Source organism: Pistacia vera, unplaced genomic scaffold (genome assembly GCF_008641045.1).
Source record: "Pistacia vera cultivar Batoury unplaced genomic scaffold, PisVer_v2 Contig915, whole genome shotgun sequence".
In the NCBI taxonomy this organism is placed as follows: domain Eukaryota; kingdom Viridiplantae; phylum Streptophyta; class Magnoliopsida; order Sapindales; family Anacardiaceae; genus Pistacia; species Pistacia vera.
Genome location: NW_022196796.1, coordinates 287,947 through 303,156, shown reverse-complemented (window position 1 = coordinate 303,156; position 15,210 = coordinate 287,947). Strand labels below are relative to the sequence as shown.

Here is a 15,210-nt window from a genome sequence, read left to right as displayed (position 1 = left end):
CAAACATATTAATATAACATACCCATCAACTAACCAAACACATTTTTCTAAAGATTCCCAGTAATCTTCCAAGGTAATCTATCTTTCTAGTGATCTAATATTCCTACTAATCTAACATTCCTGAACCAAACGCCCCTGATTATTCTTGAAATGAGATACTTATCTGAAGTGAAAATGTATTTAAAAACATTGATGATCTGTATGCTGAAAAGGGCCATCGTAGAATTAGGAAGGAGAGAGCAGCCTCATAAATAAAATAAAAGCGACCAATAATAAATGTTCAAACTATTATCATGCCATAAGATAAGATGGGCCTTCGTCTCATTTAAATGCTTAATATGAGGCCTAGCTATGTATCTAATCTTCGTAACAGTAAGTTCAACTCCAATTATCATACTGTGAAAGAATAAGTTGTTTTTGTATATATCATTACATTTGGAAGGAGATATATAACTGGAAAAAGTTATCAGTTGCTTGAAAGATTCTAGTAACGATGATACCAGTAGCAATTGGGTTTGTAGAATGCTTGCGAATTTTCATGACTGTTGATGCTTGATTTTGATACAAATTACTCGTACGTGTAAAATGCTAAAAAGACATAGAAGTTACATGTGATATGAGGGGATTAAATTAAATAAAAGGTGAAGAACAATATTTAAAGTAGTTTGGATGTTCAAAAGCGAATCCTACATCCACTGTTATTGTATAAGAGAAAGATGTCAAGTCGCGTTCAGCAAACTGAGTTACAGTTTAGAGAGAGAATACAAGAGAGAGAGAGAGCGCTATTTCAAGATAAAAGTAGCTAATCCCAACAAATGAGAGGAAAATCCTCTATTTATAGTGTGAGAGTTCAAGGTAATGATTATAAAAGTTGCAAGTGGATAGGTGCCGTGCAAATCCTTTCTTTGCGTCCCATTGGTCACCTGCTCGAGGGATTTCCTCGACTAAAGCAGGGTTTTGACACGTGGACAATCTCCAGCCGCTTGCTAGCCTGACACTCACCAGCTGCACTGACAGGAGCCATACCACTTGCGCTAGGCACGACGTGACTGCACCTGGATGGCACAGAACCCTTCTGAGCTCTGACCATCTTTCACTAACGAGACTCCACGTCAGTCCTACTTTTTTAGACATAACAATGACAATTATGTTGAAACAATGAGCTAGGTAGGTCGCAACTAGAAATCCAATTAAAGCATAAACACGAAGAGGCATATAAAATAAAGGATTATGCTTTAATGGTAGTGATTCTGATTCTACTTAAGTTTGTTGATGGATCATTAAATTTTGCTATAAAGAACCATGATGTGAAGTTACGTTGCAGATTAAAATGTTATAATAGTGGTAATTAACATATCAACAACTGAGATGTCGGAATTGATTGAAATCCTTCCATCGATGGATGATTCAGTATCAATGGCAACGTTGCTCATCCATACATTGTCAAAAAGCCCAGCTTCCACCAACTTCATTATCTCTTCTATTATATTATGTGACACTGATTTCGACGCCAAGACTCGCACGTGAGAAGTGCTAAGCGGACTTAGGAATCACACGTGATGGACATGAGATGAATATGGAGTGAGATTATATTTTGCAAAAAATATAAATGAAAGATTGGCAATAGGGGGTTTTTATAGTGGTTGGATGCAACAAGCGACTCCTACATCTATTTTATTTTATTGATCTCTGACTATTTCTATGATTTTGCCCGTAAGGCATACAAAGATGAAGAAATACAGTGTTTTTATAGAGAAAGAAATGAAGCTCCAATCTCAGCCCAGCCTCCTCCTTCGGGAAGAGGAGTGCCCATTTTATCACATTTGCACTTAATGTATGAGTGTTTTGCAAGTTGCCTTGACACATGGAAGGTTCTCGTCATCATCTCTTTGAAATGAGATAAAGTTTGAGAATATCTTTGGAGATATGGCTTGGCAACTGGTACAAAGAGACATTAATCTGCTGACATAGACTTGACTTTTGAGGCATTACAATATATAATTACGTGTCAACATATCCAACCCATCATCGTATTCACAATACAATTTTTCTTCATGCTTTCAAGTACTCCGAAGACATTTTTAGACCTCATTATTTAACCATATTCAATATATGATTTTAAACTTTATATATTTCCTTCGGCTAACGTATATAATATAGAATAGTTGGTGAAAAATAAAAAGAAGGCAAAGCAATCTAGAAGCCTCAATAAGAAAAAGTAGGATTTGACGATTGAACAAAGATTTTATGTGTGTACACCAGAAATAGCATATTAAAGTCTTTGAATTTGATTGACTAATAATATTTGTTTTAATTTAAGAGAGAGAGAGAGATTTGAAGAAATTAAAACAAAACTTATGGTTTGTAGAAGCGGATGAACTACATGGCCACAACTGGATTCTGCACCTAATAGCTCTTTCGGCTTCAACTAAAAGTCAAATTTTTCACATACGTGTTATGAGACCAATTGTTAATTAGAAGGGAATTCAAAATCTGATTTTAATCAACATATAATGACTCTCATGCACCCTTGACATGTAACAGTTTGAAATCAAACAAAAGTTTTTGTATTTAATTATAAGATTTGTATATTACTTTTCTTTCAATATATTATCTATAGTGTTTATGTTATGATTAGGTGGAAAAATAAAATTATGTGCGGATTAGGTGACTGCTCTAATATAAACCAAAAACCAGGCCCGTGCCACCAACCCCTCCCTATCTCTTATTCGATTATAGTTTTTTTTTCTATAATTATTAATTTTTTATTTAACACCAACTTCAGAGTAACTTGTACTGTATCCACAGAATGGGGCTTCCATATTTGTTAGTACATGCCTATAAAAATAATATAAAATTAACAAATCCACCGTCAATCTCTATATAAGTTATACTCTCTGCTCCTTGCAACTTCATCGATCGAACCAAACATAAAAAAAAGAAAAAAATGGGGAAGAGCAAGGTTCTTGTTGTTGGGGGCACGGGTTAATTGGGAGGAGACTTGTGAGGGCAAGTTTAGCGCAGGGACATATAACTTATGTTCTTCAAAGGCCGGAGATTGGCCTCGACATCGATAAGCTTCAAATGCTTTTGTCATTTAAGAAGCAAGGGGCTCGCCTCATTGAGGCTCGTTTTCGGATTTCGGTAGCCTTGTTGAAGCTGTGAAACAAGTTGACGTGGTGATTTTCGCCATGTCTGGGGTGCATTTTCGGAGCCACAACATTATGTTGCAGCTGAAGCTTGTTGAGGCTATCAAAGAAGCTGGAAACGTAAGGTATATTAGTTTTATTTTGTGGTTTAATTAATATATTTAAGCTGAAATGGTAGATAATATACATGGTTTGAGAATAAGAACTTCTGTTTAATTTTCATCATTGTCTCTTTTATGTTTCAGAAGTACTATAGAATTAATCCAACCTATATCATAGCTACTTATTTAAATAAGATTAGGGACAGTATATTTTGATCAAAAAAAATTTTAGTCATTAATCTTCAAGTTCAAAGGAAAATAAATGAAATGAAATTGTGTTTTCAATTTATAGCTAAAAAAAAAAATTAGAAAATTAGAAAACGTATGTCCTTCTCTGTCTCTCCAGATTTTCAGATTTTCATTATTTCATATCCTGGAAAGCTTTTGCAAATCTTATACTAAACTTTCCCACATCAAATTTAATAAGATTAATTATTGAGATTTCTTTCTAATTTTTAAGGCTGATATTGACAAGGATAGGATTTGAATAAGAGGTGGATTAATGTAGTCAATAATTGTAATTATCATATAGAAAATTAATCCTTTTCTATAATGCACCATTGTTTCTCACATTTTTTATTGTTAGTGTTTGGTTGGTGATATTGATATTATTTATTATAATCAACAACAAAACACTAACAAGAACTTAATATAATATTTATTTTAATTTCTTAAACTTATAATTAACAAGATAAATTTAATGTGTTTACAAATTTAGTGATGTCATATGGCGAAAGATTGACAAACCAAATGAATTTGAGGAGATGTTAACGTTTCAATCAAAGTAGGTGATAATAATTTCAAAATAGATTCAAGTCAACCGTGGGGCTCGAAATCAAAGTACACCGCCCCATCTGCGTAATACTTTAAACATCAAAGCTTCATTTTCATAATTGTTGTATCATTTTCCTATATTGTTATTTGTATAAAAAAAAGAAATCAATTTGACTAACTTAGTCAAAATTTTAATTATAGGATTACATTGACACTACCGAAAGCATTTTTAAATACCACTTTTAGTTACATTTGTCATGCATTAGGTGATGCTAATTGCATTATCATTAGTTTTTTATTAGTTTGACCTATTTAATACTATTTGTGTCGGTGAGTGTTTACCAAATCTAAAGATTATGTATAAAATAAAGAGCCTTTCAGCATTTTTATTAATTTTTAAATATAAAAAATAAATTTAGATTTTTCTTTAAATTTTAAGAGAAAAATAGTTTTTTTCAAAAACAAACTTAATAGGAAGATAAATCATAAATAAAATGCATAAAAACTTGAAATCTATTATTTAAATGGGGGGAGTCAATCTCACTCTTTATTTATATTAAAGAATAAAGGTCTGTTGGACTCTTATTTCTATAGATAAACTCTTATAATAAGAGTTTAGGTCATATAAATAGTCTTTTGGAGATGCTCTTAGATAATATTGTTTACTCGATTTTACAAGTCATGATCTAACTTATATCTATCAATGTGAGACGTAAAATACACTTTCAGAAATACAATTTTAGGCAATGAACAAAAATCTGAAAAAGCTTGAACTTTTTTTTTTTTTTTTTTTTGGTTTGGTGTAGCGTTTCTTGCCTTCAGAATTTGGAATGGATCCGGCACGGATGGGAAATGCAATTGAACCAGGAAGAGAACATTTGATGAGAAAATGGTAGTGAGAAAGGCAATAGAGGAAGCAAAATCCCATCACTTATGTTTCTGCTAATTGTTTTGCTGGTTACTTCGCCCGAAACCTTTCTCAACTTGGCACGCTCGTCCCCCCGAAAGAAAAGGTTTTAATATGCGGGGATGGCAATAGCAAGGACAATATAAGTTAATTTGTCACCTTTAATTTATTTCAATGTTCCAATAGAGACCTATTTACGTATCTTTTCATGCACAAATTTTTTTTGCATGCAGCTGTATTCATGGACGAAGATGATATGAAAATATGCGATTAAGACATAGATGATCCTCGTACGTTAAATAAAACAGTGTACTTGAGGCCACCAGAGAACATTCTTTCCAAAGACAATTAGTTGAGATTTGGGAAAAGCTGAGCGGGAAGAAACTAGAGAAAGTTATTTCTAAGAAGACTTCCTGGCCTCATGAAAGGTATGAATTAAGCTGGAAACGATGACTAATTAATGGTTTTTTATTAATAAAAAAAGTAATTAATTTAATAATTTCTGGGTTTGAATGCGATATGGACTATGCAGGACAAGTCGGAATAGGACATTTCTATCATATATTCTATGAAGGTGTTTAACAACTTCGAAATTGGTGAAGGCCAAGAAGAAGCTTCAAGGCTTTATCCTGAGGTGAAATACACCAGGATGGATGACTACTTGAAGCAATTTTTATGAAGATCTATTCTGCAGTCAGCAGTTCATACAGTAAGTAAATTATAAGTAATAAAATTAATTTTCAAATTTTATTGATCTCTTGGATTGTAGAATTTTGCCCTCTATCATCTCCATGGAACCTTCCTGCTTAGTCATTTCTTTTTTGCTTGTTTTCCAGTATGATTACGTTCCAGGCTACTATACAATTACGGCATATTTGGAATGCCACAATGTATTGTACTGTATAAATTAGGGAATACATGCAAGCGATTGGTGATTGGATAATATTACTGTGTACTAAATAAACATTGTATTAATTCATGAGTAAACAACTTTTTCTCACCCAAATAATGGTCTAAAGACATTTTTCACCCAAACATTTTAAAATACAACTTTATTAATTTTTAATAATTTTCATTAATACAGTGAATTTATTATGAAGATGAAAACTCTTTAATATTTACTTACTAAATTACCAATCTGTCCCTAATGCTTTTAAATCAATGAGTAGCTGTTGAGATTTCAAGCCGTCGTTGCCGACATCTCTCGTCGGCTTTCTCGGTTTCTTCACCTTCAGCTGACCTCACCTCCCTCCACCTTCACTTCCATCCAACCGATTTGACCCTTTTTGGCCCTTTTTTAACTTTCTCTTGAGTTTTTCCTTCCTTATAGCTACAAGAAAAATCTAAATCTAGTCTAATCAAGCGTTGTTGGATATCCTTGCCACACCACTAGCTTCCTCCACTATCCCGACCAAACTCATCCCATTTCATTGTAATTTTCATTACTTTAATGGAAGTCATGGTGTTTCGGATGGGCTATTGCTTGGGGAAAAAAAAAAGATTAAAAGGGAAAATTTGTGGTTCTTTATTAATTACTGTTCGATTCAGTTACAGGATGAGTGTAATTTGTTTTCTATTGGTTATCTCTCATTGACAGTAATTTTTCTTTTGTTATTTGATTTAAGAGTTAAGACAACAGTTTTAAAGTAAGCCCATCGTATGATCACTGACCAAGGCTGGCTTAGATGGGCTTGACTTGACGGCTAAATCTGCATAATCTACTGAATCTATCCACTTAAGCTCTATACTTGCCCGCCCGGGTATGGATCTTGAACCTTCTCGTACTCTATTTTGTATATTGAAATTGAAGGAAAATAATGGGTATATTTTATTTAGAAATAAAAAAGTATGAAGTACATAATATCTAATCAAATTGTCTTATGAATGATTTCAAAACTCTTATTCGACTTCAATATCACATGGAAATGCTGTGAATTTGCTATTAGGAATCATGTTAACACCTTGTTTCAAAAACCAGACCGGACTGGCCGTCGGGACCGGTCAGACCAAGGACCCGACAGCTTCTCCGCCGGTTCAGGTTTTAGGGGTTTTTGTATATTCAAAATATAGGGTTAATTATAGTTTATAAGGTGTTTGGAGATATGTCAAAAGTTTTGGGATTAATGGTAATTTTTTGAGGTATTTTTGAAATAAATAAAAAATTTAGGGACTAATTTAAACTTTTTAGGGAAATTTTGTAATTATTAAATTTGAGGGATAATAGTAATTTTTAAAAATAAAATTGTCGCTGATATCATCAGCACAGACAGTGGATCGATTGACTCATGGACTCGGACAGCCAAACGGGTTGTCCTCCAGTCGGGTTTAAAACAATGGACTTAACACTCGTGATGTTCGTGGTGGCTTTTTTTTTTTTTTTAAAGAAGTGGGACACACCAATAATTAAAGATAGGCCAAATAACATTATGGCCATGATTTTTCCTTTAGTTTTGGAAACATCTAATATTACTTCTTTTTCAGTTAAAATGTTATATTTAATGTGAGAGGACAATCTTACCAATTCACCTAACGTGTATAACAAAAAAAAAATATGATTTTGTATGAACTTTATAGGATTAATTTTTTTCATATTTGATGATTTGCCTAATTGTTAATAATTGTTATTTTTCATGAAATTTTTAGTAATTATTTATCATTCTAATAATGAAAAAAAAGGGTGAAAACTAAGATTTTAGTGGTAAAAGCTAATCAAATAGAAAATGAAATTACAGTCACAGAGAATAACTTGGTGGTAAATCTTAAACCAAGGGGCGAAAAAGTTTTTCCAAGAACGTTATTCCGCTTTTAAAGATAGAGCTAAATCTATTTTGGTGACTGAGGTAGGCTAAGTAATAAGAGTAGTAACATTATGGTTCTTATGAGGTTTAAGTTTTTTGAATTTTTTAGAAATGTCTAAAATACCTTAAATTTGTTTATATTTATTCTTTTATAATTTGTAATTGCTCTAAATTTTTACTAAAACACTCAGTTAGCAATCGTTTATTTATTTGCATAATTCTATTAATTTTTAATTTCATTTAAGTAAGAAAAGTTTATGGATTTTTTAGACTTTTAAAAAAAAAATTAAAAAGCTGTTACCTCATAAGGACCTAAGTCTTACTATCAGATTCTATTGAATCATATGTATTGGGGCCAAACTTCAAGGACCAAAATGTATTTAACTCTTTGAAGACAAGATCTCTTTATTAAAGATTTGAAGGTAAGATATCAATTCAACTGTTTCATGATGCTAAGGCTGCGGTTGCTTTCAAATCAGGTTGGACCCATAAATCAATAATTAATAGATTTAAAGCTACAGTGGTACTACTTTACACCAGTTGTTTACATCATAACTATTATTAATAATATTAAAAATTTATTTAAATATAATATATATATGATAAAAATAACATTATCAGTTATAACAGTTAATTATAATTATAGATTTCTTTTATCCATAAACGTGTTTGAATTTAATTAATAAAATGTTATAATAGTGGTTAACATATCAACACGAAATTGATTAAAATCCTTCCATCGATGGATCAAAGGCTCATCCATACATTGTCAAAAAGCCCAGCTTCCACCAACGTCATTATCTCTTCCATTATATTATTAATTACGTGTCAACATATCCAACCCATCATCGTATTCACAATACAATTTTTTCATGCTTTCAAGTACTCCAAAGACATTTTTACACCTAACCATATTCAATATATAATTTTAAACTTTAATATATTTCCTTCCTGGCCAACGTTTTATAATATATAAAATAAAACAAATCCACCATCAAATCTCTATATAACTCTCTGCTCCTCTGCAACTTCATCGGTCGAACCAAACATAAAAAAAAGAAAAAAATGGGGAAGAGCAAGGTTCTTGTTGTTGGGGGCACGGGTTATATTGGGAGGAGACTTGTGAGGGCAAGTTTAGCGCAGGGACATATAACTTATGTTCTTCAAAGGCCGGAGATTGGCCTCGACATCGATAAGCTTCAAATGCTTTTGTCATTTAAGAAGCAAGGGGCTCGCCTCATTGAGGGCTCGTTTTCGGATTTCGGTAGCCTTGTTGAAGCTGTGAAACAAGTTGACGTGGTGATTTGCGCCATCTCTGGGGTTCATTTTCGGAGCCACAACATTATGTTGCAGCTGAAGCTTGTTGAGGCTATCAAAGAAGCTGGAAACGTTAAGGTATATTAGTTTTATTTTGTGGTTTAATTAATATATTTAAGCTGAAATGTTTAATTTTCATCATTGTCTCTTTTATGTTTCAGAATTACTATAGAATCCAACCTATATTATAGCTACTTATATAAATAAGATTATGGTTATTGTAATTTACAGTATATTTTGATCAACAAAAGTTTTTAGTCATTAATCTTCAAGTTCTAAAGGAAAATAAATGAAATGAAATGAAATTTGTGTTTCTAATTTATATATAACTAAAAAAAATTAGAAAATTAGAAAACGTTAATTTCCTTCTCTGTCTCTCTAGATTTTCAGATTTTCATTATTTTCGTATTATCCTGGAAAGCTTTTGCAAATCTTATACATAAACTTTCCCACATCAAATTTAATAAGATTAATTAATTGAGATTTTTTCTAATTTTTAAGGCTGATATTGACAAGGACATGGTTAGAATAATGTAGTCAATAATTGTAATTATCATAATAGAAATTTAATCCTTTTCTATTAATGCACTCATTGTTTTCTTCACATTTTTTATTGTTAGTGTTTGGTTGGTGATATTGATATTTATTTATTATAATCACCAACAAAACACTAACAAAGACTTAATATAATATTTAATTATTTTAATTTTCCTTAAACTTATAATTAACAAGATAAATTTAATGTGTTTACAAATTTAGTGATGTCATATGGCGAAAGATTGACAAACCAAATGTAATTTAAGGAGACGTTAACGTTTCAATCAAAGTAGGTGATAATAATTTCAAAATAGATTCCTCAAGTCAAACCGTGGGGCTCGAAATCAAAGTACACCGCCTCCATTTGCGTAATACTATTTAAACATCAAAGCTTCATTTTCATTTATATTGTTGTATTTCATTTTCCTATATTTTTTATTTGTATAAAAAAAAAAGAAATCAATTTTGACTAACTTAGTCAAAATTTTAATTTATAGTATTACATTTGACACTACCGAAAGCATTTTTAAATACCACTTTTAGTTACATTTCTCATGCATTAGGTGATGCTAATTGCATTATCATTAGTTTTTTTTATTAGTTTTGACCTATTATTAATGTTTACCAAATATCTAAAAGATTAACATATTAAAATAAATAGCATCTTTCAGTATCTTTATTGATTTTTAAATATGTAGAACAAATTTTTTATTTAAATCTAATAGATTTTTTAAATTTTAGGATAAAGAATATGTTTTTTCAAGAAAGAAACTTAATATGAGAGATAAATCATAAATAAAATACATAAAAACTTGTAATTTATTATTTAAAATTAGATAGAGTGTGAAATTTGACTCTCTAAATATAAAGAATCAAACTCACTTTTTAATTTATATTTAAAGAATAAAGAGTCTGTTAGACTCTTGTTTGTTTATGTCATATAAAGAGTCTTTTGAAGATGATCTTAGATAATCTTGTTTACTCGATTTTACAAATCTATGATCTAACTTATATCTATCTAATGTGAGATGTAAAATACACTTTTCAGAAATACAATTTATAGGCATATGAACAAAAATCTGAAAAGAGCTTGAACTTTTTTTTTTTTTTTTTGGTTTGGTGTAGCGTTTCTTGCCTTCAGAATTTGGAATGGATCCGGCACGGATGGGAAATGCAATTGAACCAGGAAGAGTAACATTTGATGAGAAAATGGTAGTGAGAAAGGCAATAGAGGAAGCTAAAATCCCATTCACTTATGTTTCTGCTAATTGTTTTGCTGGTTACTTCGCCGGAAACCTTTCTCAACTTGGCACGCTCGTCCCCCCGAAAGAAAAGGTTTTAATATACGGGGATGGCAATAGCAAAGGTACAATTATAAGTTAATTTGTCACCTTTAATTTATTTCAATGTTCCAATAGAGACCTATTTACGTATCTTTTCATGCACAAATTTTTTTTGCATGCAGCTGTATTCATGGACGAAGATGATATAGGAACATATGCGATTAAGACAATAGATGATCCTCGTACGTTAAATAAAACAGTGTACTTGAGGCCACCAGAGAACATTCTTTCCCAAAGACAATTAGTTGAGATTTGGGAAAAGCTGAGCGGGAAGAAACTAGAGAAAGTTCATATTTCTAAAGAAGACTTCCTGGCCTCCATGAAAGGTATGAATTAAGCTGGAAACGATGACCTAATTAATGGTTTTTTACTTTAATAAAAAAAGTAATTAATTTAATAATTTCTGTGTTTGAATGCAGATATGGACTATGCAGGACAAGTGGGAATAGGACATTTCTATCATATATTCTATGAAGGTTGTTTAACGAACTTCGAAATTGGTGAAGGCCAAGAAGAAGCTTCAAGGCTTTATCCTGAGGTGAAATACACCAGGATGGATGACTACTTGAAGCAATTTTTATGAAGATCTTGTATTTCTGCAGTCAGCAGTTCATACAGTAAGTAATATTATAAGTAATAAAATTAAGTTTTCAAATTTTATTGATCTCTTGGATTGTAGAATTTTGCCCTCTATCATCTCCATGGAACCTTCCTGCTTTAGTCATTTCTTTTTTGCTTGTTTTCCAGTATGATTACGTTCCAGGCTACTATACAATTACGGCATATTTGGAATGCCACAATGTATTGTACTGTATAAATTATGGAATACATGCAAGCGATTGGTGATTCGGATAATATTACTGTGGTACTAAATAATACATTGTATTAATTCATGAGTAAACAATTTTTTCTCACCCAAATAATGGTTTAACGACATTTTCTCACCCAAAACATTTTAAAATATTATTTTACTATCCAAACGTTATATATCATTAATAATTTTCGTTAAATACGGTAATATTTATTGTGAAGACGAAAATGCTCTTTAATATTTTACTTAACTAAATTACCAATTTGTCCCTAGTGCTTTTAAATCAATGAGTAGCTGTTGAGATTTCAAAGCCGTCGTTGCCGACATCTCTTGTCGGCTTTCTATCGGGTTTCTTCACCTTTTCAGCTGACCTCACCTCCCTCCACCTTCCACTTCCATTCCAACTGATTTGCCCCTTTTTTCACTTTCTCTCGAGTTTTTCCCCTCCCTCACGGCTACAGGAAAAATCTAGATCTAGTCTAATTCAAGCGTTGTTGGACATCACTGCCACCACCACTAGCTTCCGCCACTCATCCCCGACAAAACTCATCCATCCCAAACCCATCCATCCTTAGCCTCATTTGCCTCTATTTTGGCCAATCTGAGCCTTTTCTCCGCAATTTCCCCTCTCGTGACTACTAGAAAAATCTAGATCTAGTCGGATTATGATGCCACCACTAGCTTCCCCCACTCATCCCGACAAAACCCATCTATTCCCCAACCTCATCCGCCTCCATTTTGGTCGGGTCTAAGCATTTTCTCCGCGATTTTTCCCTTCCTCATGGCTGTCGACAAAATTCTAATCTAGTTGGATTCAAACGCCATTAGACATCACCGCCACTACCACTAGCTTCCCCTACTCATCCCCGACAAAACCCATCCATTCCCCAACCTTGTCCGCCTCCATTTTGGCCGGATCTAAGCCACCTCCCCATCACCACCACTTGCATCTCCTTTTTTCTATCTAAGGTAAACTTGGGTGGGACACGTGTCAACGCCCTAGCCCTACAACTACCCACACTTCAATTTTAAATTTTGATTTTTGATGCAAAATGTTAATTAACTATTCTATCCTTACTTATAACGGACTTTTAACCATCTTATCTTTCTTTATAATAAAATTTATTAACAGATAATAAAATTGTACTTTGAAACGTTTTGATTGAGAAAGTGTCATTAGACCAATTTGGGTGGAAAAAAGTCGTTTATCGTAAAAAAAGATTCTTAACTCGTTACAACATAAAATCAACAATTGGTATGCAAAACTGCATTTAAAAATAAAAATAAAAAATCCAATTCATAATACGTTTTANACAACAGTTTTAAAGTAAGCCCATCGTATGGATCACTGACCAAGGCTGGCTTAGATGGGCTTGACTTAGACGGCTAAATCTGCATAATCTACTGAATCTATCCACTTAAGCTCTATACTTGCCCCGCCCGGGTATGGATCTTGAACCTTCTCGTACTCTATTTTGTATATTGAAATTGAAGGAAAATAATGGGTATATTTTATTTTAGAAATAAAAAAGTATGAAGTACATAATATCTATATCAAATTGTCTTATGAATGATTTCAAAACTCTTATTCTGACTTCAATATCACATGGAAATGCTGTGAATTTGCTATTAGGAATTATGTTAACACCTCTGTTTCAAAAACCAAATCGGACTGGCCGGTCGGATCGGTCAGACCGAGACCCAGCAGCTTCTCCCGTCCGGTTCAGGTTTTAGAGGGTTTTTGTAATATTTCAAAATTATGAGGGTTAATTATAATTTTATAAGGGTGTTTTGGAGATATGTCAAAAGTTTAGGGATTAATTGATCATTTTTGGAGGTATTTTTGAAATAAATAAAAAATTTAGGGACTAATTCAAACTTTTTAGGGGAATTTTGTAATATATTAAAATTTGAGGGATAATAGTAATTTTTAAAAAATAAAATTGTCGCTGACATCACCAGTCCAACCGGTTGGACCGGTTGACCCATGACTTGGACAGTAAAATGGGTTGTCCTCCAGTCCGGGTTTTAAAATAATGGACTTAACACTCGTGATGTTTGTCGGTGGCTTTTTTTTTTTTTTTTTAAAGAAGTGGGACACACCAATAATTTAAAGATAGGCCAAATAACATTGTGACCCTGATTTTTCCTTTAGTTTCGGAAACATCTAATATTACCTTCTTTTTCCTAATTAAAATGTTACATTTAATCATGAGAGGACAATCTTACCAATTCACCTAACGTGTATAACATAAAAAAAAAAATTTATGATTTTGTATGAACTTTATAGGATTAATTTTTTTTCATATTTGATGATTTGCCTAATTTGTTAATAATTGTTATTTTTCATGAAATTTTTAGTAATTATTTATCATTCTAATAATGAAAAGAAGGGTGAAACTAGAATTTTAGTGGTAAAAGCTAATCAAATAGAAAATGAAATTCACAGAGAATAACTTTGGGGTAACTCTTAAACCAAGGGGCGAAAAGTTTTTCACATAACGTTATTCCGCTTTTAAAGATAGAGCTAAATCTATTTTGGTGATTGAGGTATGGGCTAAGTAATAAGAGATAGTAACATTTAGGTTCTTATGAGGTTTAAGTTTTTTGAATTTTTTAGAAATGTCTAAAATACCTTAAATTTGTTTATATTTATTCTTTTATAATTTGTAATTGCTCTAAATTTTTACTAAAACACTCAGTTAGCAATCGTTTATTTATTTGCATAATTCTATTAATTTTTAATTTCATTTAAGTAAGAAAAGTTTATGGATTTTTTAGACTTTAAAAATAAATAAATTAAAAAGCTGTTACCTCATAAGGACCTAAGTCTTACTATCAGATTCTATTGAATCATATGTATTGGGGCCAAACTTCAAGGACCAAAATGTATTTAACTCTTTGAAGACAAGATCTCTTTATTAAAGATTTAAAGGTAAGATATCAATTCAACTGTTTCATGATGCTAAAGCTGGCCACCAATAGCTGCCGTTGCTTTCAAATCAGGTTGGACCCATAAATCAAAAATTAGTAGATTTAAAGCTATCACCAGAGCTCAAGAAGTTAATTATAATTATAGATTTCTTTTATCCATAAACGTGTTTGAATTTAATTAATAAATCGCCCTTTATTTAACTAATAATTCTTCAATATTAATCTATATCTAGCAAATGTGATTTTCTTTTGTTTTTTCATAATAAATTTTATTATTTTTTAATATTAAAAACATTTTAATTAAAAGAGAATATTACTTTAAACCCCCTGAGATTTGATCCAAACAAATAAACCCCTTGAGGTATTAGTATTAACTCAAAACCGCTTAACCACCAACTCTTCCATTGACGAAGATTGACCATGGGTGAGATGGGAAAGTGTACTTTACTTTACTCTTTATGGGTGGGAAAAACTTTTGGTGGGAAAATGTACTTTACTATCTATTTAACCACCAACCCTTCTGCAACTCTTATCCAAAA

General features: G+C 31.8%; 1 protein-coding gene and 1 pseudogene across 1 annotated transcript; both read left to right on the top strand.

The window, feature by feature from the left end:
- Positions 1-2,947: 2,947 nt before the first annotated feature.
- LOC116119994 lies at positions 2,948-5,610 on the top strand (annotated as a pseudogene).
- Positions 5,611-8,786: 3,176 nt separating this feature from the next.
- On the top strand, positions 8,787-11,529 carry LOC116120000 (isoflavone reductase homolog). Its single transcript, XM_031405934.1, has 4 exons — positions 8,787-9,124; positions 10,709-10,949; positions 11,049-11,252; positions 11,346-11,529. Exons 1-4 carry the CDS (start codon positions 8,795-8,797, stop codon positions 11,507-11,509), a joined length of 939 nt encoding a protein of 312 aa, XP_031261794.1. The 5' UTR covers positions 8,787-8,794; the 3' UTR covers positions 11,510-11,529.
- Positions 11,530-15,210: the final 3,681 nt, after the last annotated feature.

Bases quoted from the DNA above. Each gene is read 5' to 3' on its own strand.
- LOC116120000 (XM_031405934.1), top strand. From the start codon at position 8,795: ATGGGGAAGAGCAAGGTTCTTGTTGTTGGGGGCACGGGTTATATTGGG. The intron at 9,125-10,708 runs GTATATTAGTTT...GGTTTGGTGTAG, and splicing joins AAGAAGCTGGAAACGTTAAG to CGTTTCTTGCCTTCAGAATT. The intron at 10,950-11,048 runs GTACAATTATAA...TTTTGCATGCAG, and splicing joins CGGGGATGGCAATAGCAAAG to CTGTATTCATGGACGAAGAT.